Source organism: Ursus americanus, chromosome 18, assembly GCF_024610735.1.
Source record: "Ursus americanus isolate L20-20 chromosome 18, mUrsAme1.1.p, whole genome shotgun sequence".
NCBI lineage: Eukaryota > Metazoa > Chordata > Mammalia > Carnivora > Ursidae > Ursus > Ursus americanus.
In genome coordinates this window covers 4674916-4702412 of record NC_142144.1, presented here as the reverse complement: position 1 = coordinate 4702412, position 27497 = coordinate 4674916, and the positions used below count along the sequence as shown (strand labels likewise).

General features: G+C 53.7%; 1 protein-coding gene across 4 annotated transcripts in view; it reads right to left on the bottom strand.

Moving 5' to 3' along the window:
- MED27 (mediator complex subunit 27) overlaps nt 1-27497 on the bottom strand; it is a 228265-nt gene that overhangs the window by 18991 nt on the left and 181777 nt on the right. Inside the window, exons 7-8 of one of the 4 annotated variants that reach the window (XM_045771169.2) lie at nt 15091-15168; nt 449-5799 (exon numbers count right to left, since the gene is read on the bottom strand). In XM_045771169.2, the coding sequence (XP_045627125.1) occupies nt 5791-5799; nt 15091-15168 (87 nt within the window). In that variant the 3' untranslated portion in view covers nt 449-5790. The other 3 variants (XM_045771167.2, XM_045771166.2, XM_045771168.2) reach the window with 3 other exon arrangements.

Genomic DNA, 27497 nt, shown 5'->3' with positions numbered 1-27497 from the left:
GAAAGCCAGGAAGACGGGCATGTTAGTTAGGACGGGGTTGGGCCGGGAGGGACAGAGACAAGGAATAGCAGCTTACACAACACACTCTCCTCCTCTTGTCCGTCTGAGCCTGGAGGTGGCAGACAGGGCTGCCATGGAGCTCCGTGGGGCCATCAGACACCGAGCCTGTTCTATCTTGTTCTGCACGTGTGGCCTGCATTCCCAAGGCCACTTCATGGTTCAAGATGGCAGTTCATATCCCATAGCATGAGGAGGAAAAGAGAAGGGTGGGCCCCTGTCATGGTTTTCAAACAAGGTCAAACATTCTTGACACCCCTCTTAATCAGACTGGGGGTCTGGGTCCCCTCCCTTGACTCTGGGCCATTAGTGACTGGCTGGCTAACAGTGATGCTGTATCATTTCCGAGGCTGGGGTGTAGAAGATGATACGTGTCTACCTGGTTTTCTTGGAATGCCAAAGCTCGGGACCCAGCTCCACATGGCAGAGGGGCCCACGCAGAAAAGCTAAGGCCCAAAGCCCCCAGCCAATAGCTGGCATCTCTCTGTAGCCACGCAGGTGAGGCTGCCGTGGAGGGGCAGGCCTCGCGGGTCGCTGTGGCGTAGAGGTGAGCCGAGTCCTCCCAGCCAAGCCCTGCCCGCACTGGAAATCAGTGAGCGAAATATGTGGAGTTTGTGATTTTGAGCCACTATATTCACATACACACACACATACATTTTTATTGATTTATTTTTAAAAATCTTTATTTATCTGCGAGAGCGAGCAAGTGAGCACGAGTGGGGGAGGGGCAGAGGGCGAGGGAGAGGGACAACCTGAAGCTGACTTTGTGCTAAGCGTGGAGCCACCACCATGAAATCATGACCTGAGTTGACACCAACAGCTGGACGCCTGACCGACTGAGCCACCCAGGTGCCCCCCACACCTTCTTATTTAGAAATAGTTTTAGATTTACAGAAGAGTTGCAAAGACCGTAGACAGAGTTCCCATGTACCCTCCACCCGGCTCCCCGATACACATCTTGCAATGACCGCGTTTATCAAAAGTAAGAAATTAACATTGATGTGTTGTTACTAACCCTCAGACGTTATTAGGATTTCTCCTCTTTTCCTGCCAAAGTTGGTTTTCTGCTCCAGGACCCCAACCAGGATACAGCCTTGTGTCCTTGGTCACCTTCCATCTGTGATGCCTTCTCCGTCCTTCCTTGTCTTTCATGACCTTGACACTTTCTGAAGAGTAGCGGTCAAGTAGTTTGTAGAATGCCCTTCAATTTGGGTCTGTTGAGTGTTTTCCCAAGATCAGACGGGGGTATAGATTTTGGGGAAGAACCCCACAGAGGCGAAGTGTCCTTTCCATCCCGTCAGAGGCCAGGTACACCACGGCTGGCTCTGGTGACCCTGCTGACAGGTTAAGGTGGTGCCGGCCAGGTGTCTCCACCTTTCCGTGTCTTCCTTAACAGCAGGTCACTAAGTTCAGCCCACACTCAAAACGGGCGGATGAACCACTAAATTGGGGGGTGGTGGTGGCTGTTGAGTGGCAGTAGGGGACAACTGAGATCGTGGCGCCCAAGAGCGGTCTGCTCTGGGAGACAGTGGGCTGGGGGCCGGTGGCAGAAGTCAGAAGGGGCTCGAGGGGGCCCCTGGAGAGGGCTTAGAGGGGAGCAAGGGGAAGGCTACTGGGAGGAGGAGGAAGGGGAGCCCTGTTACATATGTGGCTCTGGGAAGCTCGAGCGCTGGGCCTGGGACAACGCGCAAATCAGCAAATCGGCCCCGGGGACTCAGATGTCCTCCTAAGGAGACTCGTAGGCACAGGGCTGAAGAAGTGGCTTTGTTTCTTCTGCTGCTGACAGTAAAATGCACGAGGGAAGGATGGGTTAAAAAGGAAACTTTTCAGTTTTTAAGTAAATTGAAAGGAAAATGTAAAAGAGCCATAACTTGCCGGGTTTGAAAATAAAACTGTTTCTCATTCCCAGCCTCTCCAGATGGCAAAAAAGTCTCAAATTAAAAAATGGCCTCTGGGCAAAGATCGAATCCAGGAAGGGAATATAAGATCCTTCGTAATAGCTCAGAGGTATCCAACACAGTGCCTCTTTTTGCCAATTACCAACTGACGGCCTTTCGGTTCCAAATTCCTCCATCACTTCCTGATCTAGAAGATGGATCGGGGCCCTTTAAATGTTTTTTTTCTTTGCTCACTGCTGTAATGTGAAGCTCTGACGACAGACATTGCAAGAAAAGGCATGCTCCCCTTCTCCACCCTGGCTGGAGCCGTGCAGGGGTGAGCTAGGTTCCCGCAGAGGGAGGCTGCTTCAGCTCCGGCACCTAGGTCCATCTCAACTCCCTCCGCTCGAGTTCAGTGGAAATTAGTGGCCACTTTCCTCTTAGCTTCCTAGTAAGATATAACTGTGTGTCTTTGGCTAGGTTAGATAGCAAGCTATCCTTGAACCAGTCACAGCAAGTGTGTGTGTGTGTGTGTGTGTGTGTGTGTGTGTAAGGGGGGGTCTGGGCGGAGACCAGCCAGGATTTCCTTACTCTGGAGTGGGGGGTGGAATGGGGATGACTGATGGAGCCAATCTAATGGAAGCATGTGGATTGATGAGGGGGCAGGGGGGAGTTCCCCAAAGGCAAGGTGAGGTTTTATTTTATTCCAAGAAGGGGTGACACCACATGGGGTCCGGATTATTGTAATGTGCTCCCACGGGGCAGGCGCCAGTCACAACCATGGCTTGTGGTAGGACGGCATCGCTGCTGTGTGCCTGGTGGCCTCGGGGCATGGAGTCATCTCGGGCTGAGGTTCCTGAGGACCCACAACCTTTATGCAGTGAAGTGCGGTTCACTTCGGACAAGTGCAAACTACGTTAACCTTACCCCACTTGCTTCAGATCATTGGTATTTATATTCTGAGAAAGGAGGCAGCTGGTAGGACTGCCTTCAGCCCGTTCCCCTGTAGACTGAGCCAGGCAGACAGTCCGGGCTGTGATCCCTCGCCGGGGACAAGTGACACGGTGTCACACGCTCACCCACGTGAAGGCTGTCCAGGCCTCTGTGTGTCAGACCCACGGCTAGGACCTAGCCACGCGGTAGAACTGGCTTTCTCCTGCTAGTACAGTCTCACAGCCCTCCCTTGGCTATGGCCCCTAAGTTGTTGAAAAAGTTTAGAACTACCTGCTGCTTCCTAATTAGATCCCCACTCTTTTATGCTCAGAAGTTTTCTTGAACTTTGCTGGTTTGCAAACTAATGGAAAGAAACAGGAAGGACAGCAAATTAACTATGGCCTTTTGACGATCATTAATTTGACCAACTACCCTTTGGAAATGAAAGGCCAGCGCCTATTAGCTTTAGGGGCATCGAGTGCAAAGTCAAATATCAAAAGGCCACGGCAAAAAAGGGACCCCGTTCTAATCAAGGCAGGGAGAGGCGGCACAGTCACAGAAATGCAGATAGGCTTGGGAAGCAGGACGGTGGCCTGGGATTCTGACATTCTCTTCCGAATACCTGTACTTTCTAAATGGTGTCTTAAATCTCTTGTGCTTAAGAGACAGTCTCCGTGCTGAGGCTGCTCTGTCCTGCCTGCAGGGGGCACGCCATCCCCTGGCACTGCTGTCAAACTTCTGGATTCTTCTTTGAGGCTTTTCTTTAGTGGTAAGGAGAGACGGGCGGGAGTCACAAAGGCATGGCAGGAGACAGGACAGGCCCCACAAGAACAACTTCCCCAGAGCATCTGCGGTCATGCCTGCAACGGAGTCACTAACCAGGCCGCCTGTGCCATCTGGCCCTCTCCCATTTGACATGTAAACCGTATCCCTGGAACCCAATAGGTACGCCCAGTAGGTGCACAATACCTATCTGGTGTGGTCACTTGCAAGACTTCTGCACCTGCACGGCCAAACTCACTGGCCCAATTCCCAGATGAAGAATCCAGGCTCAGAGGGATCAAGTGACTGGCCTGGGGTGACCTGTTTAGGAGCAGAGAGGACTCCTGAGCCTGGCTTTCTTCCTCTGGTCAGTGTCTGGCAGAGATTACTGAGCGCCTACGCTGTGCCAGGGGACAGAGCCGTGCCCGAGACAGACCCAGTCCTTGCCTCCCGACACTCTCGTGGGGGGTGCGAATGACAAGATACACAGCTCACATCCAAGGCTGGGGGTGCTCTGAGGAACCAAGGGAGCACACAGAAAGGGACAGGGACGCGCACACTTTCACAGCGAGAGGTCAGGGAAGGCCTGTCTGATAGGGTGGCTCTTCCCAGAGGAGCGAGACAGCAAGGCTGAGGTGACATTTTACGCGGTCCTCTTCTATGAGAAGTGACGATGACTTGGACTCAAGCTAATAAATACAGTAGCAGCAGAAACAGTAACCTCTGCCATTGATCCAATATTTACTATCTGTGGCCTGTTTCCAGCGTATTTAGATGATGTTTGGGGTAAATAAAACTAGCAGGTATTAAAACAACAACGGCTACTACCTTAAATCTCAGTGATTTAACCCATGAGAGGTTTGAAAGTGTCCTTCGCTCACAGAAAATCCACTGCAGAAGTTCCTGGCTGGGAGGCTCACCTGGCCAGCCCTTCTCCAGGTAGGGACTCGGGGATTCAGGATCTTTCCATCCTGTCCCGATGCGGGGTGCCGCTCCCAATACCACCTCAGAAAAGGAAGAGAGCACAGGCAAGGCGGGCCTTCCTGCGGCTCTGAAAGTGACACAGAGCAGCTGCTCATACTCTGCAGCCCCACTTAGACGCAAGGGAGCTGGGAAATGCAGTTCTGTTGGGTGCTTTGGAGCGGGAGATGGTTTGGATGGGCATATGCACGCTTAGTGACCGGGAAAGGAGAGGGAGTGCGCGTGCGCAGTGCCACGTGGCTTTCTGGAGGAGGAACGGGCTGAGAACCACCCAGAGGCCGGTGGGGGAGGGTGGGGTGGGAACACGCTGGCGCTCCCTGAAGGGAAAGGATTCTATACTGGCGGCTCTTTCCACTCCTGGCCCAAGGCCCCCCTGTCCCTTCCATGGTTTAGGATGGTGTCCTCACAAAGGGAGGTGACAGTAAGCTTGAGGCCCAGGTGACAGGTGAGAATGGTCCTTGTCTTGAGTGTGGGCTCCCAGCAGCCTGTGGGCTGGCACTCCACCCTTCCCTGGAGTCCTTGAGCAGGCCGAGTGTTGCCTGGACGGCCAGGCACTAGGGGCAGAGGGGTGGAGGGTGGTCTGCCGGTGCAAACGGCTCCCGCATCCAGCATACACCCATGCCCCCTTTACGCTTCCCAAGGCACAGCCGTCAGCGTGGGGTTTCTGGGTGGCTTGACAGTCCATGAGGCCGGGACCTGCATGTGTGTGAGGTGGGGGGATGGGGGCGTCTCCCCAAGGAGAGATTCCCCTGCCGTATTCCCTCCAGCAACCTCACACATGCTTGCGGAAGTGTCAGGACTTGGCAGGCAGCTGCCCATCCGACCACAGGCAGATGCCAGCCTTCCAGGACAGGGAAGGCATGAGCCCCCCTGGTGTCAGGCCATGCCCAGGAGAGGCGCCTCACCAGAGCTACCTGGGCCCCGGCTGAGCTACAGACACACGCCCGCCACCGCCAATGATGTCCCGTGTAATCTGTGCCCTAGTGTGATCTATTTCATCTTGACACGGTAAGTCAAGTGCCATCCCACGAGGTTTTGGGGAAGGGGAAAACATGTAGACAGAGGGGAGCCTGGCTCTGGTCCTCATGCGGTCGTTCACCTGCTGAGTGAGCGAGGGCAGGTCTCCAGGCCTTGGACAATCCGACCGTCCATCCAGTGCACAGGCTGAAACAGAGGGCAGCTAGGGTCCCTGCCAAGAGATGGAGATGGAGGCTCAGAGTGAGCTACCGATTAAGCTGGGGTGGGGGGAGAGAGAGAAGAAGGAAGGGGTGGGAGGGGGAGGCGGCGGCAACACTCCTAACATTCTCTGGTCACCTGAAACCCAACAGGTTGGACTTGACCCGGGAGGCAACTGGACCTCATAAAAGCTGCACACATTCTGTGAGAGACCCCCGCAAGAGGACGAAACGGCAGCGACAGACCAGGAGACCACAGGGCCCATCACATGACTGACAAGGGATCTGTGCCTAGACTACGAACTCTCAACACGCAACATGGCAAGAACATCCAAATGGACAATGGGCGAAGGACACGCACAGGCCTTTTACCCAAGCACAAGAGATGTTCAACAGCATCGGCTGTTAGGGAAAAACAGACACAGGCCACCTGAGATAGCGCCTCACACCTTACAAATGGCTCAAATCAGAAGCAGTGACACCACCAAGTGCTGGTGAAGACGTGGAGAGACTGGGTGCCGTGCAGACTGCTGGCAGGAAAGTAAAGGGACATGGCCACTCTGGAAAACAGCTTGGCAGCTCCTTTAAAACTAAAAACAGACTTCCTGTACAGCCCAGCACTGTCCTCCTGGGCACCCACGACAACGGAAACCGACTTTTATGCAGGAATGTGCACGTAGGTGCTCACGGCAGCTTCATTCCGGAGACCCGCGAGCTGGAAACGACCAAACGTCCTCCTGCGGATAAACGGCTCAAGGGTGGCGATACACAGCATGGAATACTACTCAGCAGCTAAGAGGATGGTTTGCTGACACACACGACAACTTGGAAACTGTGCAGTGAGAAAAGCCAACCTCCCGAGGATACGCAGTACGTGATTCCAGGGAGATAATGTTAGTGAGAAAGACAGTCACAGAGACGGGGAGCAGATGGGGGGAGGAGGTATATGTGGGTGATAGGGGGTAGAATGACGGGGTCTCGTGGGGAGGGTACAGTTAGCTATCTTGACTGGGGGGGGTGGCTGGCAAAGGGCAGGACCTCCCTATACAGGTCTTTTTTTTTTTTTTTTTTAAGATTTTATTTATTTATTCGACAGAAATAGAGACAGCCAGCGAGAGAGGGAACACAAGCAGGGGGAGTGGGAGAGGAAGAAGCAGGCTCATAGCGGAGGAGCCTGATGTGGGGCTCGATCCCATAACGCCGGGATCACGCCCTGAGCCGAAGGCAGACGCTTAACCGCTGTGCCACCCAGGCGCCCCCTCCCTATACAGGTCTTTGCAATCTCCTGGGAATGTACAATTACTGCAACATGAAACGCTTAAGAAAAGAAGCCCAGTAGGACATTCGCTGTCTACACTATGGTCGCCAAACTGGAAGGAGACGGTAACACGAACCGAAGGACAAAGCAAAGACACCAAGCCCCTAGGACGGGTCACCGCTGCCCACTCCTGAGGCGGGGGAGGTTCGGGACAGTTTGCAGAGGCTGCAGGCCGTCCGTCAGAACAGGCTGTCTTCTCTGTCAGAGTTCCCGCTGGACCCGCAGCCGCCCCACACTTAGAGAATGCATTTCCCAGTGGCCCCGGCAGCAAGGTCAGCCGCGTGACTACGTTCTTGCTAATGAAGTTCAAGTGGAGCGGACATGCGCTGGTGCTGGGTCTTAAAACACTGAGCACGTGTTCTCGCGTGTCCTTCCCTTTTAGTAAATTTGGAAGGTGCCTGTGGCCCAGCCTCCCCGACGCGGACCATGTCCTCGGTCAGGCGGCGTAGCAGGAACAAGGTCCTCACCACCTCTGCATGGCAGAGCAGCTGTCAGATCCGAACCAGCCCCTCTGGAGCTCTGCACTGAGAGAAGTGTCTGCATTCTTTAAGCCACTGTATTTTGGGGCCTCTGTGCTATCACAACTTAGCCTTTGCTAAATGGGAAAAAGTTGGTTTCAAACAGTATACAGTACGCTCGTATTTTTGGCAAAAATTGGACACGCACAAACATAGCCATAGGAGGGTCTGGGAAGATAAGATGGTGAAGTTCTCTGGCAATTATCTCTTGCTAGTGGGAATGATGGCTATTTTTTCCTTTGCTCATCCACATTATCTAATTTTCTACAAACAGAACACACGTACTCCTCTAGTAATTAAGAAAGCAAGCTGACGAGAATTGGAGAAATGGAGCCGCACAGTTAAGTAACAAGTCGCCCCACGGCGCCGGGGCTGACAAGGCTTGCTGGCGTCCCAGGTCGGCTCCCAAGCTCACGGCGGCTGTCCTCCTCGCCTCTCTCATTGTCACCCCCCCTCCCTCCAGTCGAGGGACATGTGACTGTTTTGCCTCTGTTGGGCTTGGGCAGGCATGATGCCGATGAAGCCTGCTGCCGGCAGGACCCGCCTGTCCTGAGCTCATGTGGTCCCAGAGGATAGCCAATCTCCAGGGGAAATTTCAAACTCAATTAGCACAGAGACAGGCTGGAGCTGCTCTTGAGTAACTAATCATCGTAAAGCTGCCGAGATGGTGCTTTCCCTGGATGTGCTCGTGAACTTTAAGGTTTATCTCTTCAAGCACTAATGACAGGGAGCAGCCAACCTGCAATTTGAAATTCAACTTGAAAGTGATTTTTGAGGTTCCTTGCCACTAACTGAAGGAGCTGGGGTGGGGATGAGAGCGGGGGAAGGATGGCAGAAACGGAGGAAAGAAACCTGCCTGTCCTAGAAAGCGAAGCCTAATTATTCCCCGAGCAGACGCAGACGGACTGGAAGGACTGACGGCAGGCAGGCTGGTCCACAGCACTCTGCGCGGGCTCATCTCCCGGGCGCGTTCTCGTGCAGGCTCGAATGAGCTCTGAGCAGGTGCGATGGAATCGGCCCACCCTTTCCTGTCAAAAGCAGGACAATTAAAGTTCGCCGAGATCATCCTCACCAGAGATCCTGCCAGCAAAAACGGAGGAGCTGGGAGGCGCAGACAAGCAAGGTGAGTCGTCCTACGCTGTCCTCTCTCCCACAGACCTGATGGCCCCACGATGCCTCCCGTCAAGTTGGCCAAGGTTCCGGATCTTGTGAGAGTCCTGGTGGTGAGGTGGTGATGTCCCTTCTCCTCCCAACTAGGGTGACCTTACGAGGCTCTCGATTTAGCATCAGGCCCGCACTCTGACAGTCTGAACGCAATGGCAAGTTTGCACATTAACACTGAAAGTTCATCGTTTCGTGCCTGCAGCTCTCCGTCAGTGGTGTGAAGTAGAAAAATATCACTCGATACCAAAAGGCCAATTCCCAATTTAGTTCAGGAAAAAAATCTGGACAACCCTGCATAGACGTCCTCATTCCACTCTGTTCCTCACGGCTGCCCCGCTCATCAGCAGTAGGCTGGCCGGCACCAAGTACAGGTAAACGCGTCACTGCTTATCACGGCAGGAAAGCACCTGCCGGACAGAGATGTCCAAGCTCGGGCAAGAGCACTTGCCAGATAACACACCCCCGCAGAGCAGGGACTGGTCCCTTTGCCTCTGTGGAGGAGCTCTGCCGCTCAGTGGCCACAGGACCCGGTGATGTGGTCAGATAGCCCCCTGGGTGTACTGCTGTGTGAGACCCTCTACTGGTCTATATGACGAGGGGAAACACCACGTACCCACTTGGGATGGAGCACCTGGCACAGAGCAGACGCTGAGCTGTCGTGCAATGATTAAGTCACGTACTCTACCTCGTAGGTCTGGTCTAGAGGTCACGGTGGACAGCCTAAGTAGTATCTGGGTGGCATACCCAGTGATGGCCATGTTCCTTTCCGTGAGAGGCACCAAAGGACCGTTCTGGGACCTGATGCCTCGCTCCCAGCGGCAGCAGGCCTCCCAGCTCCCCACACGATCTGCCACCCTGGCACTGGTCCCGATCTACCTCCGGTCTCTACTTTTGCTGACTTTGGGTCAATACGTTCTCTGGATTTTGATGGTTGACACAAAGCCAGTCTCCTCGTGTCCGTCTCTCTCTTTTTTTAAGAGTTTATTCACCTATTTGTCAGAGAGAGAGCATGTGCGAGCACAGGCAGGCGAAACAGCAGGCAGGAGAAGCAGGCTCCCTGCTGAGCAGAGAGCCTGACTCGGGGCTCGATCCCAGGACCCAGGGATCATGACCTGAGATGAAGGCAGACGCTTAACCGACTGATCCACCCAGGCACCCCTCGTGTCCATCTCTCGAAGCACCAAGCATACACCCTTCCAGCCCTCCTCACCTTTCTAGACCTCAGTACATTTCTTTTTAGCTCTCCCCTCTCAAGACTAAAGATACGAGTGCCAGAGACGGGAAGGCCTTAATGGTTGATTGCCCCAACCCTTGTATTTTCCCTCCCACTTTTAATTAGGGAAAGATTAAAAAAAATACATAAAATATAGACAAAAATCAAGCATCACCCACACACGCAATGCCCGGCTCCAGTGAACGATCAACTCATGGCCGATCCTGTCTCATCCATGAAACCCCACCCCCAGCTTCCCTCTCTCACCGTCACTATCAGCCTTCATCTTACAGAAGTGGGAACAGGGTTATACCAAGGAACAGTGACTTGTCTGGGCCCCCCCCTGCTGGGAGCAGGGGGCCAGAATTCAGGCCCTGGCCGTGCCTGCTCCCCCCCTCCCCCCCGCTGCTATAGCCACACTCCACCTGTGCTAGCATTAATTTAAATTTTTCTCTAACGGTCCCACTTTTCTGCCTAAATACATTTGTTTAAAATGGAAACTGTATACCTTCCTGTAAATGGGAAATAAATATCATTTGTCACGAATGGAAAGTATCACTAAACGTGACACAGAGAAAACAATGTCATTAAGTAGAAACTCCTGCCAGCCTGAGGCTCTGAACTCAAGGCCGGCTCGCTTTCTCTCCTGAACACGGAGGCTGGCAGGCGTTAGACCCCCCGGTACCAACTCGGACCTTCTCTGATCTGGTGCAATCAGGAGGATTCAGAGTTAAAAATCCACGTAGCCTTCTCACAAGGTGATTTACCGTTTCATCAGTGCCCCCCCCCCACCCCATTTCAACATCTCTGACGGGTACTATCAGCCGGCTGGCAGTCATGACGTACTTGTCACATCCACGTGCTCCGACCTGCTCATAGCTGGTCCTACTGTCCTCACTGCACACAACAATGCACACTGGGGTCCCGCGGGGGTCAGTCTACATGCCATTTAAATGTCTTAGAAAAGATGGGCAGCAACAGGACAAGATGTTGCTATAGACCCTAGGTCCTCAATTCTGGATATTCTCACAAAGCAACAAACAAGTGTCTTATGAGACTAAAGAAGGGAAGAGACCCACAAGCCAGTAAAGCCGTGTTCTGGTCTGTTCCCAGGGACCGTCTGTCCCCCGCTCGACAAGGAGACTCCAGGCAGGAGAAGTTGCCAGCCCCCTTGGAATAGAGGAAAGATGTTTCAGAGCAATGAAAGGCCAGTGGGACCGACTCCTGTGTCACACAGGAGTCTCACGAAGGCCTGTGCCGTGGTTTAACTGGCAGCATGTTTTTCGTAGTGGTTCATGGTGCCTCTCATGAGGGTAATAGCTTGAATGTGACGACCATGGTATTTAGTCTGCAATCACTGGTTGTAGGGAAATGTTCTTGCTGCCTCTCATCACACCTCCCCAGATTGGGCACGGGAAGCATGCCCATCTCTTGGAACGGGGGTTCTCAGACTGGGGTCCATAGCGGGGGGGGGGGCTTTTAACAATCAGAATCCTGGACCCCACCCCCGGAGCATCTTCTTCGTTTGGTCTGGGGCAGGGCCTGAGGCTCCGTGTTTTTAATTAGCCCCCATGATGCTGTGGCTGCTGGACCACACCTTGAGCATAATGGTCCTATCCTTTTCCCCCTCACTAAATCCCCTTTGTCCTCAGTTCCTTTAAGCCTGGTGGGGGTAGGTGGGGAGGGTCCGAGTGGTGCCAGAACCCAGGTAGGAACCACCCATTCTTTTGGACATCTCAAGAAGGCAGTGCCTCTCTGGCATCTTCACTGCAGAGAGAACATCTGAAGCATCGGCTGGGCCAGGAAAGCTCTAGGAAACTCTCCCTTCCTTCAAGACCTTCACCAGGTCAACGCTTCTTCATATAAACAGGTTACAGCTTTCAGTGTTGGGGTCAAGGCTCTGCGTGAACTCAGCAGACTGGGCTGGCATCTGTCCACGGTAATACTTAGGACAAAACATGGGGCAAACAAGCCAGGCGTCCCTCTCATGCCTGCTTACACGTGTTCTAGCTGGTAACACGGGCAGATTCCTTTCCCTTTGGTACGTATGCGTGTTACTGCTTTAGCAGAAAGAAACATCGGTGTGCTTTTTTCCTCAAAAAGAACAATCCATTTTTCAAACTGCAAAGACGTCTTTGAAATGGAGTATTTGCCAACACTGTCCTCTCTCCTAAAAGCAAGAAGCAAGGAAATGTGTCCTCAGAAAGAACGATTTTTAAACACAGACATTACTAAGTGGATTTCTCTTCAAAAGGCCCAGATCCACTCACACGTTCACTCAACTGAGTGTGGAAGGTGCTTTAAGAAACAGGAGACAAAGCCGTGTCCGGGGTACAAAAACTTTACTGCTTATAAAAGAAAAAAATAAGTTACAAAACAAAACAAAACACCCAGCATGACAATATGTATGAACATGGGCTCATTCAAATGATAATGGCTCGTGAAAATGACTTAGAACCCAGACCCAGGAGGATGACTTCGCCAGCGTTGCTACCATACAAGGAAGAGCATGCGTGCTGCATAACTTTCTTATTCTGAGTTCGAAGGTCTTCTCTGCCTTCCATAAGCCAGTTACAGTGTACAGTCAGTGCCATCACCGTGAGATGGAGTCCGCTCTGCAGTTAGGGACGACACGTGCTTTATGAACGGGGCAGAGTGGCGGTATCGTGTCTGGGTGCTGAGGACAGGTCTGAGCTATCCACCCGACTGAGGGCTTGTCTGGGAAAGTGCTGGGCGGGGCCCACAGGCCGGGCTGGGCCTGGGGTGGGTCACTGCCGGCAGGTGTCGTGGAAGGCTTCGAGCGTTCGGAAATCCCTCCACGTCGGGGGAAGGCCATCTTGTAGAAACTTCCCGCAGCGCTGGCACGGGGCCTGGAACAGCTTTATGTAACTTCTTAACCAGGTCTAAAAAGAGAAGTGAGGAGAGAAACAAAAGGAATGGGACCCAGGTGCTTCCAATGTCATCCTTCCTGTCAAGCCTAATGATCTCGAGGCCAGAGAACTCAAGTTGGCCGGGGCCCAAAAGATGGCCTGCGATTTCACAGAGCACTGCATGCAGAATCCACAAGGTCACAATGCTGCTGATTTTCAATTCTGTCACTCCCCCAGTCCCCCAACCCCCCAACTGAGGGAGTTTTTAAAACAGAAAGTCCTGCTTTCCGGGGCAGGAAGTGCTCCCGGAGGAGTGGCCGCGTACCAGCGCACAGCCTGGGGCTCGGGGCCGCACAGAACCACGTTTCACTCCTATGTCCCACATCTCCTGAATAGGCGCATCGATCCTCGCCTTGTTCCCTACCGAGGAGCGGGCACGGACCCGTGCGGAGGAAGACTTCGCATCGATGACAAAGCTCGAACTCTCACTGAGGTCAACATGCCTTCTTTCTAATTTGATTTCAGAGGTCATCACTCACTGTCACAACGTGGCCCAACGCACCTGGAGGAGGGCGGGGACAACCTGGTGCCTCCAAATAACATAATAAGTGGCAAATACACACTTGAGTGGTTCAGAGTGCAGAGTTCTCTCGGGCATCATACATAAGGATGAGACTCCCATAACTCAATTCTCAAACTCAAGGAGATTCGCGACCAAAAACAACAACAACAAAAAATCCCAACCCAAACCCCACAACAACAGGCAAGCAAGTTAAGCAAGTTCTGTGACAGGGGCACATGAATCTCATCATTTAATGTCCTCCTGAATTACGTCGATAAAAGAAAATTGTTCTTTGAAGAGGTAGGTCGAGTTTATTGATACAAATCCTTCCATCTCCATCACAGCTGCCTTTGTGGTGGCAGACTGGCCCATCGATACCATCCCCCTTCCAAAGGCCAGGTGTTTGAGGTTTTGGCAATAAACGTGAGGAAGTCGATGGACCATTCAGCTAAACTATTTATCCTTCAGTGCTGATCAAATTCAAATCCTCCCCAAATCCCAGAGTCGGTTACCAAAGGGAAACTGGGCACGACAACATGTTAGGTTAAAAAGCAAGACTCTGTATCTGCCCAAAAACGAACAGCTTGCCGAAGACTGTCAGCTGACTCGTCCTCTTGACACACGAAAGAGCCCCTCACGTGCGGCTCTGCCGAGTGCCCGGGTTCGCTCGCTCGCTCGCCCTCCCAGGACCACGAAGCCGATCAATAAGTCGGGTTTGTGTCTTCCAAGAAATGAACTGCAGGTTCTCGAAGAAGCTCACTTGCTGAGGCCAACCGTGATGGGGTGAAGCGGATAAGCGCTACTCCACCTGGCTGTCAACGCTGATTTGGGCTTGCTAACAGGTAGGTCTTCCGAGTAGGTCTCTAACTGGCAGCCTTCCTAGCGTGAACTGGAAGGGGAGTTTTAGTCGCCGTGCAAGATGGAGCCGACCGAGGGGAGAGCGTGAACCATGGCCACACGATGCTGAAACCCACAGCTGCCAGTTCTGCCAGGCAGGATCCAGCCGAGCTGGCCGGTGGCCCTGCGCAGGCCAAATGCTGGTCACGTGACAGATTTGGGCAGAGGTGTGCCGAGGAACCAGCCCCTGGGGTGGCGGCGGGTCCTGACTTGCAGCGCTTGCTGATTTCTGTGGCGCAAACATGCTGATTCAATTTCAAGCTATTTGAATAACCAGGATGCAAAATTCCCAACATTTCACAAGAGCTGGCAGGGGCTGACTCCAACACGCCAGTGCAATGGCTGGCTGGCTGTTTTGGGGTCACTCCCCATCCTGAGCTCCAACTCTGAAAACATACGTATCTTGGGGGGCACTGCAAGATTTGTCTTAGTCATTGCTACCTGCCCAGCGCCAAGCACAGGGCCTGGCATAGATTAGGAGCTCAATAAATATCTATTGACTAAATCAATGTGGGAAACTGTTGGGAGATCACTTCTGCAACTACCATTTGTTCAGCATGACAGAAAACACCAGTTAATGAAGTGGGAAACGGTTTCTCATAAATCCCTTCCCGGTTGAAAGAAAGCATCAGCTGTGTGCTGGCCCATCTCCTGCTGGGGGGCCCCCACGGTCCCAAACTGCAGCAGCGACCTTCTGAGCTGCCTGCTCTTACCTGGAGGGGCCAAGCTTTCCAAAGCAGACTTGGCTCCTAAGGCCACTTACCATGAAGGACCTGACCACGACGTCGGGCATCTGGGGCAGCTGATAGTGGAGCAGGGCAGTGGTGGCGTGGTCTGTCACCTGGAACCAAGGACAACGACTGGAGTTAGAGGCCACTCCAAACCAGCACAGAGAAAACAAAACCAATGCATCTCCTTCTCTGATAAGCCAATCTGCTTCTGAACGTCTCTGGGAGGAAAGGGCATCTAAAATAAAATCTCAAGTATGAAAATTAGCAAGGTTGGGGGCAGGGTCAGGGGAGGAGGAGTGTTGTGCGCAGAGAGGACGCCAAGTATTCAGGCCTGGAGTTAGGAGGAGTGAGTTCCAGCAACTGGAAACGCAGGCCGGGGGCAGCACCTGGGAGGAGGGACATGGCCCGAGGCCAGCAGAGAGGGAAAGACGGGCAGACCACAGAGGTTTCTTAGCCAAGCCTCCACAGGGTAACACTGCATGGATGCAAAGAAGTTTGCACCTGTCCACGCTGGACTTCATTGTCACATTGGAACACTGTCCCTGGCAGGGGAACTGGTCTTTCTGCTTCCTGTAATTCTCACTCTGTCGCAGTTTGCAGTCATAGAGATTTTATGATTCTGACACCCAGAATCTGATAATTTCTGATGATCTTTCCCTTGGGTCTCACAGTTCCTATTACCCTTTTGAGGAGCCTTGCCACTCAAAGTGTGGTCTTCTCTCTGAAAGTTGAGGCCTATCTTCAGCATCCTGGTGGGCCACACCCACTGTCCCCAAACTCCAAGGAGAGGCGTTACCAGCAGAGCCGAGGGCAAGACCACTTTAGGCCTACTAGAGGCAACCGGTGACCAGACAGAACGCGCACTGGGCTTAAGCCCCCAACTACTTAATCTCTCTGGGTCTCAATGTCCCTTCTGAAAAACAAAGGAGTAATATAAGATCCCTTGTAGTTCTGAAATCTGACACCACAAATTGCTAATGCCTGCCATCAATCAGCAAATTAACAGATGATACCTAATCTGACAGTTGTGCTCAAACTCATGGTTTAGCTGGCTGTCTTCACGGGGATTCTTGTCATTATAAATGTTGTAGTTAAAAAACAAAACGAAACACACACCCAGGTAAAATGTTCAACTCTGGGCCGGAGTAAACACGGGTCTACCTGATACAGACGTCCCCAGCTTCTAGCTGTCCCCGGACACCATGTGATGCGGCAATGGACCTAAGCATTGGGGGGCAAAGCAATCAGGTGGAAGGAACCTGGAGGGGCTGCTCGGGCTCCACACGGTGAGTTGCAAATGACCCAGAAGTCAGTCGAGCTGTGTCCACACCCCAGATCAGAGAGGTCATACCCCGAAGAGTGAGGACACAGGCTCCCTAGCTTATAGAACCCGAGCCTCACTTTCCCTAAATAAATGGCCATGCATGGGAAGCACCAGCCTGTCTCCCCTCCTTCTGCTCCTCCCGCTTCTGGAGTGCACTCCTTCCCTGCTGGACTTCTGTGGCCTGCCTGGTGGCTGGTGAATCCATAAGACGAGTAGCTCTGTGGGGACAGGAATCATGCCCATCTCATTCATGCTACATCCCCAAGGCCGAGAACATCACCTGGCATCTAGCAGGTGCTCAATATGTATTTGTCAAATCAAGAAATAAACTTAAAAATGCCCACTCACCAAAGGCCACATACCAGGAACATGTGTACTGGCTTTCTTGAAAACACAGCTATAGGTCGCATATCCAACATTGCTGAGAAATTGTTACCCAAGTGACTTTCAAGATAAGTGGTACTTATCCTTTGAAGTGCAGACTGTTTTTATTTTAAGCATTTCTGACAGACAGCTTTCTAAAATGAGCAATGCTTTTTTTTTTTTTTTTAAACAGTAGTAATGATAACTTGGCAAGATGGTGGGTGGTGATCGGTGGGGTGAAATTATGGCTATAAAACACAGCAAAGCAAACTGAGCCCCGCGGCCCCTGAGCTTGGAGGCCGCTTCCTCCCCACCCAGACCCATTGCTAAATAAAACCACCCATGCAAGTGCCATTTTGTGGGAAATTTATGAAAGAAAGAGTTTCTGGAGAATTCTTTCACCAGCCCCTGCTATTTATTTTACAGTGCTTCTAACAAGCCCTGCCCCCCACGTCAGTGCTGTCATAGCGGGGAAGCCAGGCTAGCTGCTTGCCGGTGGCCCGCTGTCCCCTAGTTATGGGTGTGCTCCTTTCCCCAGACGTGGAGAGCTTATCTCTAGTCCTAGGAGTCCCCTGGGACGAGCCTAGATCCGTTCACTTCAGTAGCCTGAGCCCGTGTCCTGGGGCCGGATTCCCCAGTCACACTGGCTGCCCAGAGGCCACCGCCCAGGCTGGACTGCTTTGTTTGGCTGCATGTTTTCTTTGCTTTTCTTTGTAGAATTTTTAGGAAACATTTTATATGACCAACATATACAATTCAGCGGCAAACTGAAAGTTAACTGAGATGGAGACTTCCAGAGGTTGGGAAGGTGGCTAGGTCACACAGCTGGGGAGGGGCAGTGGGTGTTTGAGGCCAGAGACTGCAAGGCCCACTCCTAGACCACCCCTCCCAATAGGAACCCCCAGCCCGCAACACGGGTTCTGAAAAAGGCACAGGCCCCAGAGGCCCGGGCATTGCCGGCTGCGTGTCCCAGCCCAGTGAAGTCCTGGGCGCGCCAGAGGCCTGACAAGAAGCCCAGGTCAGGAGATGTGCAAATGGGGCTGCCGGACAGCTGGCCACTCGAGAACAGGACAACTGAACAAACCGGAAAATGGCCTTCGGGTCCTGCTCCAAATCCACCACAGTGCTGTTTTGGCCTCTGGCTCTGGAGAGGGCACCTAATTAGTTTCTCTATTAGTACGTTGGCAATCCGGTCAAATTTGGCCACTTTTTCACAAGGTCCAGCATAAACTACTCCCTTAAATTGCCAAACGGTGGCAGTTTTTTCTCGTGCTGCTATGATCATTTAATTTCCCCACTTTCCCATCACTAATGACATCTTAATAGAAGGAAGCCAAGCTGACAGATTGGTTACATTTTCTCTCCCTTCCTCACAAACTCCTCCACTACTGGTTTTGGGGTTCCTGTGGCCAAACTCCAAAGCACCAGGCTTAGGCATGGCTACAGAGTGTGGGAAAAATTCACCTACGATGATCTTCCTTTCTGGCAAAGCACTCCACCTTCACTGTTTTCCTGTTTGACACTTTTCAATAACAAAGTCGTTTTTTTGTTTTGTTTTGGTTTTTGCTCAGCATCCAAGATGTTGAAAAAAAAAAAAAACAGGCCTGGGGCAACAAAAACATTTTTGCTATTAACTAATTTAATTTAAATCTACTCTGTGCCAGCCCAGCCGAGGCTCGGGCCCCATCATAATGGCCCCACTGTAAGGTACAGCTCCTAAGATTCCACTGGGAGATCAAAGCCACCCTGCAGCTGAGAAGGGCACTAATGCTTCCCGGGAGGGGAGGCCATTCATCCCTCCAGTGAGTGCAGGTTAGGAAAGCGCCTGAGAACAGATCAAAGCAGACTCTGAGCCTGTGGCAAGGGAGGGAGGAGCAGAGAAAGTAACAATAGACCAAGGAGACAGGGGACTCTGCAAAGAAGAGCAGAGGGGAAGTGACACCAGGTAAGCAGCGAGGGAGGGCCGGGAGAAGTTTGTGCACAGAGGGGACAGGGCCACTCAGAAAGCAGTGGGGAGGGGGCCAGGCAGACTCAGTTGGTAGAGCATGCAACTCTTGATCTTGGGGTCCTGAGTTTGAGCCCCACGTTGGGGGCAGAGCTTACTTAAAAACAAAAAACACCCCAAAAGCAGTGAGCAGACAGTCACACAGGGGCTTTGCCGAGAGCTGTCTCTTTTCACCTCCAGGCAAGGAACGTTGCAGAGGCTCTGGTTCAGTCTGGGGTGCACTCCCCCCTCTAGCTCATGGCCATGCCGCTGGTGAGTTCCTCTGAGTAGGGTGACACTCCCATGGCCCATCACAGATCCGAGGGGCTTCATCAGTCTCACCTGCAGCTTCCTCCTCCCCCTCTACCAACCAGGTCTTCCAAATTCTGTCCCAGCTCACACCGTGGAGAAGGTCTTCGTGCACCCAAATTGGCAGGGAACTAAGCTCCGGGGGAGAAAGGAATCTTTCAAGAGCCCTTGAAACAGCTGCCAGTCAACACACTGGTGACGGAGATGCCAGTCCCAACAAGTCTCCCAAAGCTCCCCCACCATATTGTGTGCAAGGAGCTCCCGACGTCTTCAGCCCAAGTGAGAAGGTACTTGGGAGATCACGAGTTACGTTAGCCAAAGCCAGAGCAGAGCTGCCTGCATTAAGAGCCGCAGCCCCTCGCGAGGTGGTCCACGCCGCACAGCGTGGGAGGAGTCGGGGCTTGCGAGCCAGACGCACGGGCCTCAGTGCTGTTACTTACAAGCCGCATGACCTTGGACAAGGATTCAATGTGCCAACGCAGGGAAAGCACTTGAACAGCAGCACCCACCCCCCTGAGGGGTCTTCCTCTCTTTCTCTAGCCTAATCCTCACGACCGCCGCGGGAGGGCGCTGTGACGAGCCCGTCTGTTACCCAGAGAGGAAGGGTAACGGGGAGGTTAAGTGACTGCCCACTCAAGCAGCTCCAGAGCAGCGCAGCAGGAGCCTGAGCCCGGACAGAGGCCGCAGGGGTGCGGAGAGACGGCGCACCCAGGCCACCTCCACCCTAGAAGGGAATGGCCCCCAGGACTCTTAGGGAGGCAGGACTCGGCTCTTGCACTCACACGGCTCTCCCTCTGCCTCTTGCCCGCTGCCACACACCAGGCAGCCATCCCAACGGGGCCTGACACAGGTGGGCCCTCAAGAAGGTCTCTGGATGGAGTCTCCCTGCTATGCAGAATGAAGGGGGACACCAGGCAAACAAGAGCTGGCAGCGGTCAGGGTGCACACATGTTAATTAAGGGAAATCCAAAGTTTGCTGCTAAAGAATAAAGGGGGGGTGCTAAAGAGAAGGGGAATCCTCTGTTACATTTTGGCATGTCAAGTCCAAATTCTTCTTCCCACTGGTGGCCTCTGGCCAGTGGCGGGGTGGAGAGAACGGGGTAGGGCCGGCAAGGCTACTTTCTGCTGAAGGTCAGCCCCACAGAGCCCGGGTTTCATGGTGACCACAAAGACTCTGCTCTTTATCTGTCGGGGAAGAGCAAAGGACAAACGGAAAGGGCCAGCGAGACCCAGGGAGGGGCAAAAACTCTCAATATGCTATCATTCCTCAGCAGCTTACTCTTCGAAAAAGATAGTCTGTGGTACCAATCTTCCTCGACTTACGATGGGATGACATCCCGATATACCCACCGTTAAGTTGAAAATACATTTAATACATGTTTTCACCTGGCCTACCTTACACGGGTTCTGAGCACTCACACTCGCCTACAACTGGGCAAAATCATCCTACACAAAGCCTATCTTGTAATAAAATGTAGAGTATCTTATGTAACGTACTGAATACTGTACCGAACAGCACAGAGCGGTCGTCAGTGGAGGGGTCGGTTGCCCTCAGGAGTGCGGGGCGGACTGAGGGCTGCAGGGCTGTCCAGCATTCAGAGAGGATCACACCACTCGCTCATTGCTAGCTTAAGATCCAAACTCAAGCTCTGAAGTACTGTTTCTACTGAATGTGTGTTGCTTTCGTACCATTCTGAGATCGAAAAATCCTAAGTTGAACCACTGTAAGTCAGGGACCAGCTGTACTGAGTTACTTGGTGGCCCTGGGCCCGTCCTCAGGGATTCCGGGGCTCGCCAAGGGTGTAGGTGTGCCCCTACCTATGCGCGGGCCTCCAGGCCAGCGTGGAGCGCTCGCAGAGCAGCAGACGTGAGGTGGTGCCGAGGGCTCCATCCCTCAGCTTTTAAAAGGGAGTCTAGGCTGGGGGCCAGGATGTATGTGGTTAGAAAGCTCCCCAAGGTGACCGTGACGTCAGCAGCATTAGGGACTACAGATGAACAGGCCGCTGTGGGCTACTGCCTGCTTCCTACCGGCAGGGCGAGGGCTGTGGCCAGTGGGTGCTGGGCCGGCCCTGGGCTCTGGCAGTGACGCGCCGCTCTTCCTACTGCGATGGGCTGATGGCACGGAGCCAAGCGTTTGCCAGCACACAGCTCATGAGGCCCAAGGCTCATAAGCCAGCAGAGCTGAGGCTTCTATTAAAAGTGTGTCCCACAAGATTAATAGGGAAAGTGAAGTACCCAAGTGTTTAGGAGTTGCTTATTTAAAAGAGAAGCCTGGTAGAGACCCAGATTCTGGCTTCCCTCCAGCCAATACCTGCTTCTACAGACTCCAAAGAGAACATTCTCTCTGGCCTTCATTAACATAACCAAAGGCAGCGTGCTGGGAAAGGTGATGTGGAGCTGTCAGGAGACAGGGTACAGTCCTGGATTCATCACTAATTATCTGGGTGACCTTGGCCGCATCACTCTCCCCGCTGGCCCTGGTAAAGGAGCATGAGGCAGGGATCACTGGCACCCCTGGGTCTAGGTTTTCAGTGGACGCTGCTGCAGGGCCTGGCTGCACACCCTGGGGGTATATCTGTGCGGAGCTCCACCCTCAGGCCAACCAGCAATGACATTAAAGCCCTTTGTTCTAATAAAAAGGACCAGCCGATCTGTCCCACTCCAGGAACCCACCAGCTGCCCTGATGTGACCGTCTATCCCCCCACCTAATCCTCTGCGTCTGGGCCAGTAACAAAGAGCTTGGAGAAGAACCCAGCTCAGAACCAGGGACACTGTCCGTGCAGCATGGCTCTTGGTGCTAGAAGCCTCCTCCCATCTTGACAGGCTTCAAAGAGACTGGAGCACAAACCAAACATTTGCCACTTGGTTGTACACGTGCTGCAAGTCAGAGAACAAAGATGACCTTTCGTTCACTGGAGGCACTCGAATGCTCCATAAGGAGATCGGCCCAAGAGTTTGGGGTGGCTACTCAGGTTTCTGCCAAGGACAGACCCACCCTTAAGGGGAGGGGCACTGGGAACGTCTCGGAATGAGAACATTGTGTGTGGGTCCAGGAATCAAAGATGTGAACTTCGTGTGTTAAATGTTTAAAGAGACCGTAATCCCTGCCAGCAACACTGCTCCGAGGAGGAGCACTGGCTTTATGAAGAATATTTAAAATAGTCCCAGAAGTACTCATTCCATGAAAAGAGAAGCCATCATTATTTCAAAATGGGAATGCTGTTAAGTCATTCCTGAAAGTGCTGGGGGGAGCGGCTGGGGGCAATGGGGAACAGAGCAGGGAAGCGCTTCTCAAACCGGGATAAAAGTACAGTAGAGTGGAAGCAGGCGGTTTCGTTTTTATTATGCGGCCCAAGTCTCTAATCTGCACCCCAGATTTGTATGCCGTGGGCTCACCAGCCTGGAGGCCTGAGGAGGAAGCATCGCAGTCCGGGGGGACCAGGGATTACTTAGACAGGATCAATACCTCCCTCTCTGCTCGATGAAGGGGCCATCAGCATGGGCTTTGAAGGGCTTCTAACCATCCCCTGGCACCAGGCAGTGCTGCTGGGGGTGAGAGCAGAGGCAGGGCTGTCCGGGTGGGAACTGGACAGGAGATGATGGACCCTGCTGCTCCCTCTTGCTGGAAAAGTGGCCAGTTTCGAGATCAAGCTCTGTCTGAGAACGGTGACAGCTTGTCTGTAAAGTACTGAATAGAGCCTGTGACATATGCCAGGAACTCCTTAAAGGAGTTTTTTGTTTGGTTTGGGGGTTTCACTCCAATCTCTTTAAAGTTGCAGCCAAGATGCCACGGACTCCCTACAGCGAAGCCTGGATCTGAGTGCGCGCCGGTTCCAGACCGGCCTCCAGGGGCAAAGCGAAGACAACCACTGCCCCTGCTCCCACACCCAGCACCTGCAGGGAACTGGGAAACACCACGAAAGGCGTGTGAGGGCCTGGGTGAGCCGGGTCCCAGCTTGGTCTCCCTCAGCCGCATGACACGCTCCCACACCGCCAGCGGCTCCAAGGATTCCTCCTCCCAAACCTGCTCTCCCGCCTGCTCTGTGCTCAGCGTGGGATGCTCCTCCCTGAAGCCCTTCTGCCCCTTGGCCTGCACCCCCAGCAGCACCTGTGGAAACTCTAGCCTGGCGCTTGCCTGACCATGACAGGAGCCCCGTCTCACCCCTGGCCGTGCTCTCGGCAAGGATGTGGCCACGCAGGGCTCGTGTATCCTCCATGGGCCTAGCTCAGGGCATCCACGGAGAGGAGAGTGCTCAGAAAGGTGGCTCTGCACGGGGGCCACTCACCGACGTGACCCCGAATGAATGAGAGATAAGGTGGGATTCTACTGATTTACTTTTGGCCAGTGGTGTTAGGGGAGCACCGTGAAAGGGGGTATGGGAGTGGGAAAAGCTGAGGTCACGGGGCACGGTGGGGAGAAGGGCCTCGGTGAACAGGGAAACCCCAGGGTGGCCACAACGGATCTCTCCAGAGTCCTGACCAGCCTCATTCTGCCAAAGCCCTTGTGCGGGGCTCAGAGGAGCTGCACACAAAAGGTCCTTGACATTTCCCAGGATTAAGGGATTAAAGCTCTTCATTTAGATGAACAAAAAAAGTTCAACGCTTTCCAGATGGTAAAATGCCAGATTCTGTTGCTGGCTGCCAGCAAAGTCCAAGCCCAAAGATACCTGAACTGTTCTGTACCCATTTGGTGTGATGTTATTTTCTGCAGGAACAGCCTTGTAGTTAGAGAAACACATCCAGAGACATCTGGGCTCCCAAGAAAATCCAGACAATCCCACCTACTTCCCTACCAAAGCCAAGGCAACTGCAGGGGAAAGAACCCGGTGTGCAGAGCAGGGAGGGAGCCCTGCCCGTGAGGCGGCCCTGCCACCACCATGCCCGCTGCCTTCTGCCCAGGCGCTGCCGGGCGGGGCAAACAGGGTGTCAGGGCGGAACACATCGCTCTCGGGCGCCTTCTGGGGATCACCAGAGGTGCCACGAGCCCTCTCACGACGCGAGGGAACGTTCCAGGTCCTGGGACTGTGATTCCGTATCAGCAGGTCAGGGCACTGCTGGGTGGTTGTAATTCTAGGTGCCTTATTCCCCGTGTGGCTCACTTTCTGACCAGAGAGGAGGTCCTCTGCCTGGAGAAAAAGAAAGACGGACGTTGCTTCGGTGCGAGGGTGTGAGGCTGTTGTGGCAGAACACCTAACGTAAAGCAGGCCACACATGCATACCTGGCCACGGATTCTGAGTTCATGCCCCTTCCCCTGTCACGCACTGAGTGCTTCCTGTAGGCAACCCCAGCGCCCGGCACTTCACACGGAACCCTCACGGTACGCACCCCACGAGGCAGGTTCTACTATCTCCCCTTTTTGTGGCCAGGGGACCTGAAGCACGGAGAGAGTCCACATCCCCAGCTGGCCAGTCCACACACGGCCGGGCTGGACGCACATCCAGGCCCATCTGACTCCAGAACCTGAGTCTCCACATCTGTGTCCGCTGTGAAGAGGAGATAGTGAAGACAAGAGGAGATGTGAGGAGTGGTCATCTAGGCGAGAGACTGGTGGGAGGAGGAGAGCTTCCTCAAGAGAGGAGAGTGGTCACTGCCGACAAGCACTTGCAAGAAGTCGGGTGAGCCACTGACTGGAAGTTCACCTCACACTTTAGGCCTGTGGACTCAACCTCACCCCATTTCTGTGAGGTGGGTGCTTGTACGATGTCCACTTTACAGATGGGGAGACCGAGGCAAGTTAGACCACACAGGGGCCTGAACACACGGCAGAACCTCTACCTCTCCCAGGAAAGGTCACAGCGGGGAATGGGGAACAGGGCCCAAGAGAGGGGGGCAGGCTTGGGGCTGGAAAGCCTCCTTGCAGTGCAAGGTGACCTGCTGGGCTGTGGGAACGGGGACTGGGCAATGGTGGGCGGCCAGGCTTCCCAGAAGCAGTCGTTGGATTCTGACCTGGGGTATCCCGAGGCTCGTGCAAGCCCTCAGGAAGAAATGAGCTCCAGAGTAGAGACCGACTCCTCTGGGACTCCTCTAATGGCAGAGAGCCATGAACCAGCAGGATGGACCCAGGCTTTCCTGCTCCATTCTAACTGTGAAACCGGGTACGTGTGAGGACCTGAAAAAGGCTCTCGGTCATTACCATGCTCAGTGGTGGCAGAGGGAGCCTTGCGGAGGGAAAGTATTGGGGTGTCATAAGGGGAAAAAGCAATGATCCATTCTCTTCTGGGTTTAGAAGCTTGTGAATATTCAAGCCTACCCCTGAAGAGAAAAGGTAGTGATAAAAGGCACTCCAGCGGTACTGGGGAGTGGAATGACCCCCCCCCCATCATTCCAGGGCCCACGGCCCCGGGAGCTCAGACTCTACCACATCCACTCCGATTTTCCTTCTGCTTATCCAAACTGGTCGATACAGCCCAGCTGTCAGCTTAGGAAAGGCCACCTTTTGGGATGACCCTGGGCTTGTCTGCCACCTCTGCTTCCCTGAAGTGCGTCGACAGCCTGATGACACTGGGCTCCAGCAGGCCTTCCTCCCGCACTGTCCCTTGTCTGGAGTCTGCCCACTTGCCCTCACAGTGGTGCTCGGTTTTCTCTGTCTGGGAGAACCAAGACACACTTATGAGGCAGCCACGGAATGCGTGGAAACACAGCGCCAACTGCCACCATATCTGGTCTACAAAATGCTAAGTTCTCCTCCTTGAGAAAAGCTGATCAGCATTTAAGAGAAAAGGGCACTTGTCAGAGTGACGGGACCTGGAAAAAGCAGAGATCCCTTCTACGACACGGGAGAGACCCCTTTTCGGAGGCTGCAGAATCCTCGTAGGCGTGGGGGCCTCCGCCGAGTGAGGGCCGGGACGCAGGTGTGGCACCAAGGCTTCGAGCTCTGGCCACCGCTGTAGGTGCTTCCCGGGCTTTGTGGCATTTCAGGGGGGCTTTCGGAAAAGTACATAAATGAGCTGGTAGGGAGAAATTTTAGATCTTGCAGAGGAGACGGAAATGACTGCTTATTGAGCCTCTCCAGCGACGGCGATGCTGCGGCAGGTACGCACGCCACAGCCTCCTTCAGAAGAGCCAGTCCTGCCCTCTGGAACCAGCCTTCGTTGGGACAGCTCCCTCTGCCGGCGACCTGGGGTTAGCGATGAGTGAGGTTTATCACGTACTACTTGGGCGGGCGCTCAACTTGCGGTAGGGATTCAATGGATCCCAAATTTCAGAGCAGGGACTCTTTTACGGACGACTCTGTCTCTTGTGTGGAAAAGCCCCGGGGGCCACTCAGTAGACACCCCCTGACAAAGTCTGTGCGAGGCCGAGGCTGGTCTTTATCTCCAAGTATGAACGAGTGAGGGAATGTATGAGGAAGCGGATACAGGAGCAAGGACGCAGTGGCAGCCGGCCCAGAATGTTCTCCACCGCTGGACAACCCACCTGCCCACAGCAAAGTTCCATAATGGCACAGCCCCGAGAGGGCCGCTCTTCCCTCTGATGCCTCTGGAATGACGACTGTGGACTCCGAGCCGCACATGCACGGGCGCCGACTTTGTGCTTCCCTCCGGGTGAAAATGCTCCGGAGGACGTGCCGCTCCCTCTGGTACCGCGTCCGCCGTCTCCACCTGCCCGTCTGTGGCCGCACACACGCCCCACCTCTTTCCTCAGCCTCCCCGCCAGGACTTACGCAGTAAGCAGCTGCAGACTCGCTCTCACTCTCCCTAAGTTCCTGGATGAAAATGCACAGTGTTGTGAAATGAGGAGGTTAAAGATCAAAACAGCGACTGCCCCTGCAGAGTTTAAATGTCAGAAAATACGAACACGCCTGAAACCCTTCCTGGCTCTTTGTGCTTCTGCCCTTTCAGATGGCCCCCCTATTTCTAAGTCCCATTCTCTGAGTCTGCTCTGCTGGAGACGCGCTGGCTATAAAAAGCCTCTTCGCCCCAGGACGAAGTGCACAGAGCCTCCGGGGCATCACAGTAAATGACGGGAACCTGTCGGCAGCCACGGCCCCACAGCAAGCTGTCCCCGGCCCTCCACCGCTTCCCTGCGCCTGGGTAAGGGGTCTAATGAGGAAGAGGGAAAGGGCTTGCTGACAGTCCCTGCTGCAGACAAAAGGCAGGCCACATTTCGTTTCATGTGGTGGGATTTGCGACAGGACCTCGTGAGCTTGTCTCTAACCCAGGGAGTCCCGCGTGCACGGCCTGAGGAGAATGTGACAGGTGTGCGCTTCCATTCTCTTAGCTCCTGACATTCTTCTCCAGGAATGAAAAGGCAAGTGGAAGCTCGGGTGGGCTCTGTGAGGCAGCCCCCTCCCACCACCTTGCTTTGTCACATTGAGGGGAAAGACCTGGGAGGGGTCCTACCTTCCCAGCAGGCCTCTCTCTGCGGCCGCCACTGCTGCTGCTTGTGGGCCGGGAAACACACACAGTCCGCAGTAATTGTGACCACATAATGAACGCCAAAGAAAGGAAGTCCTGG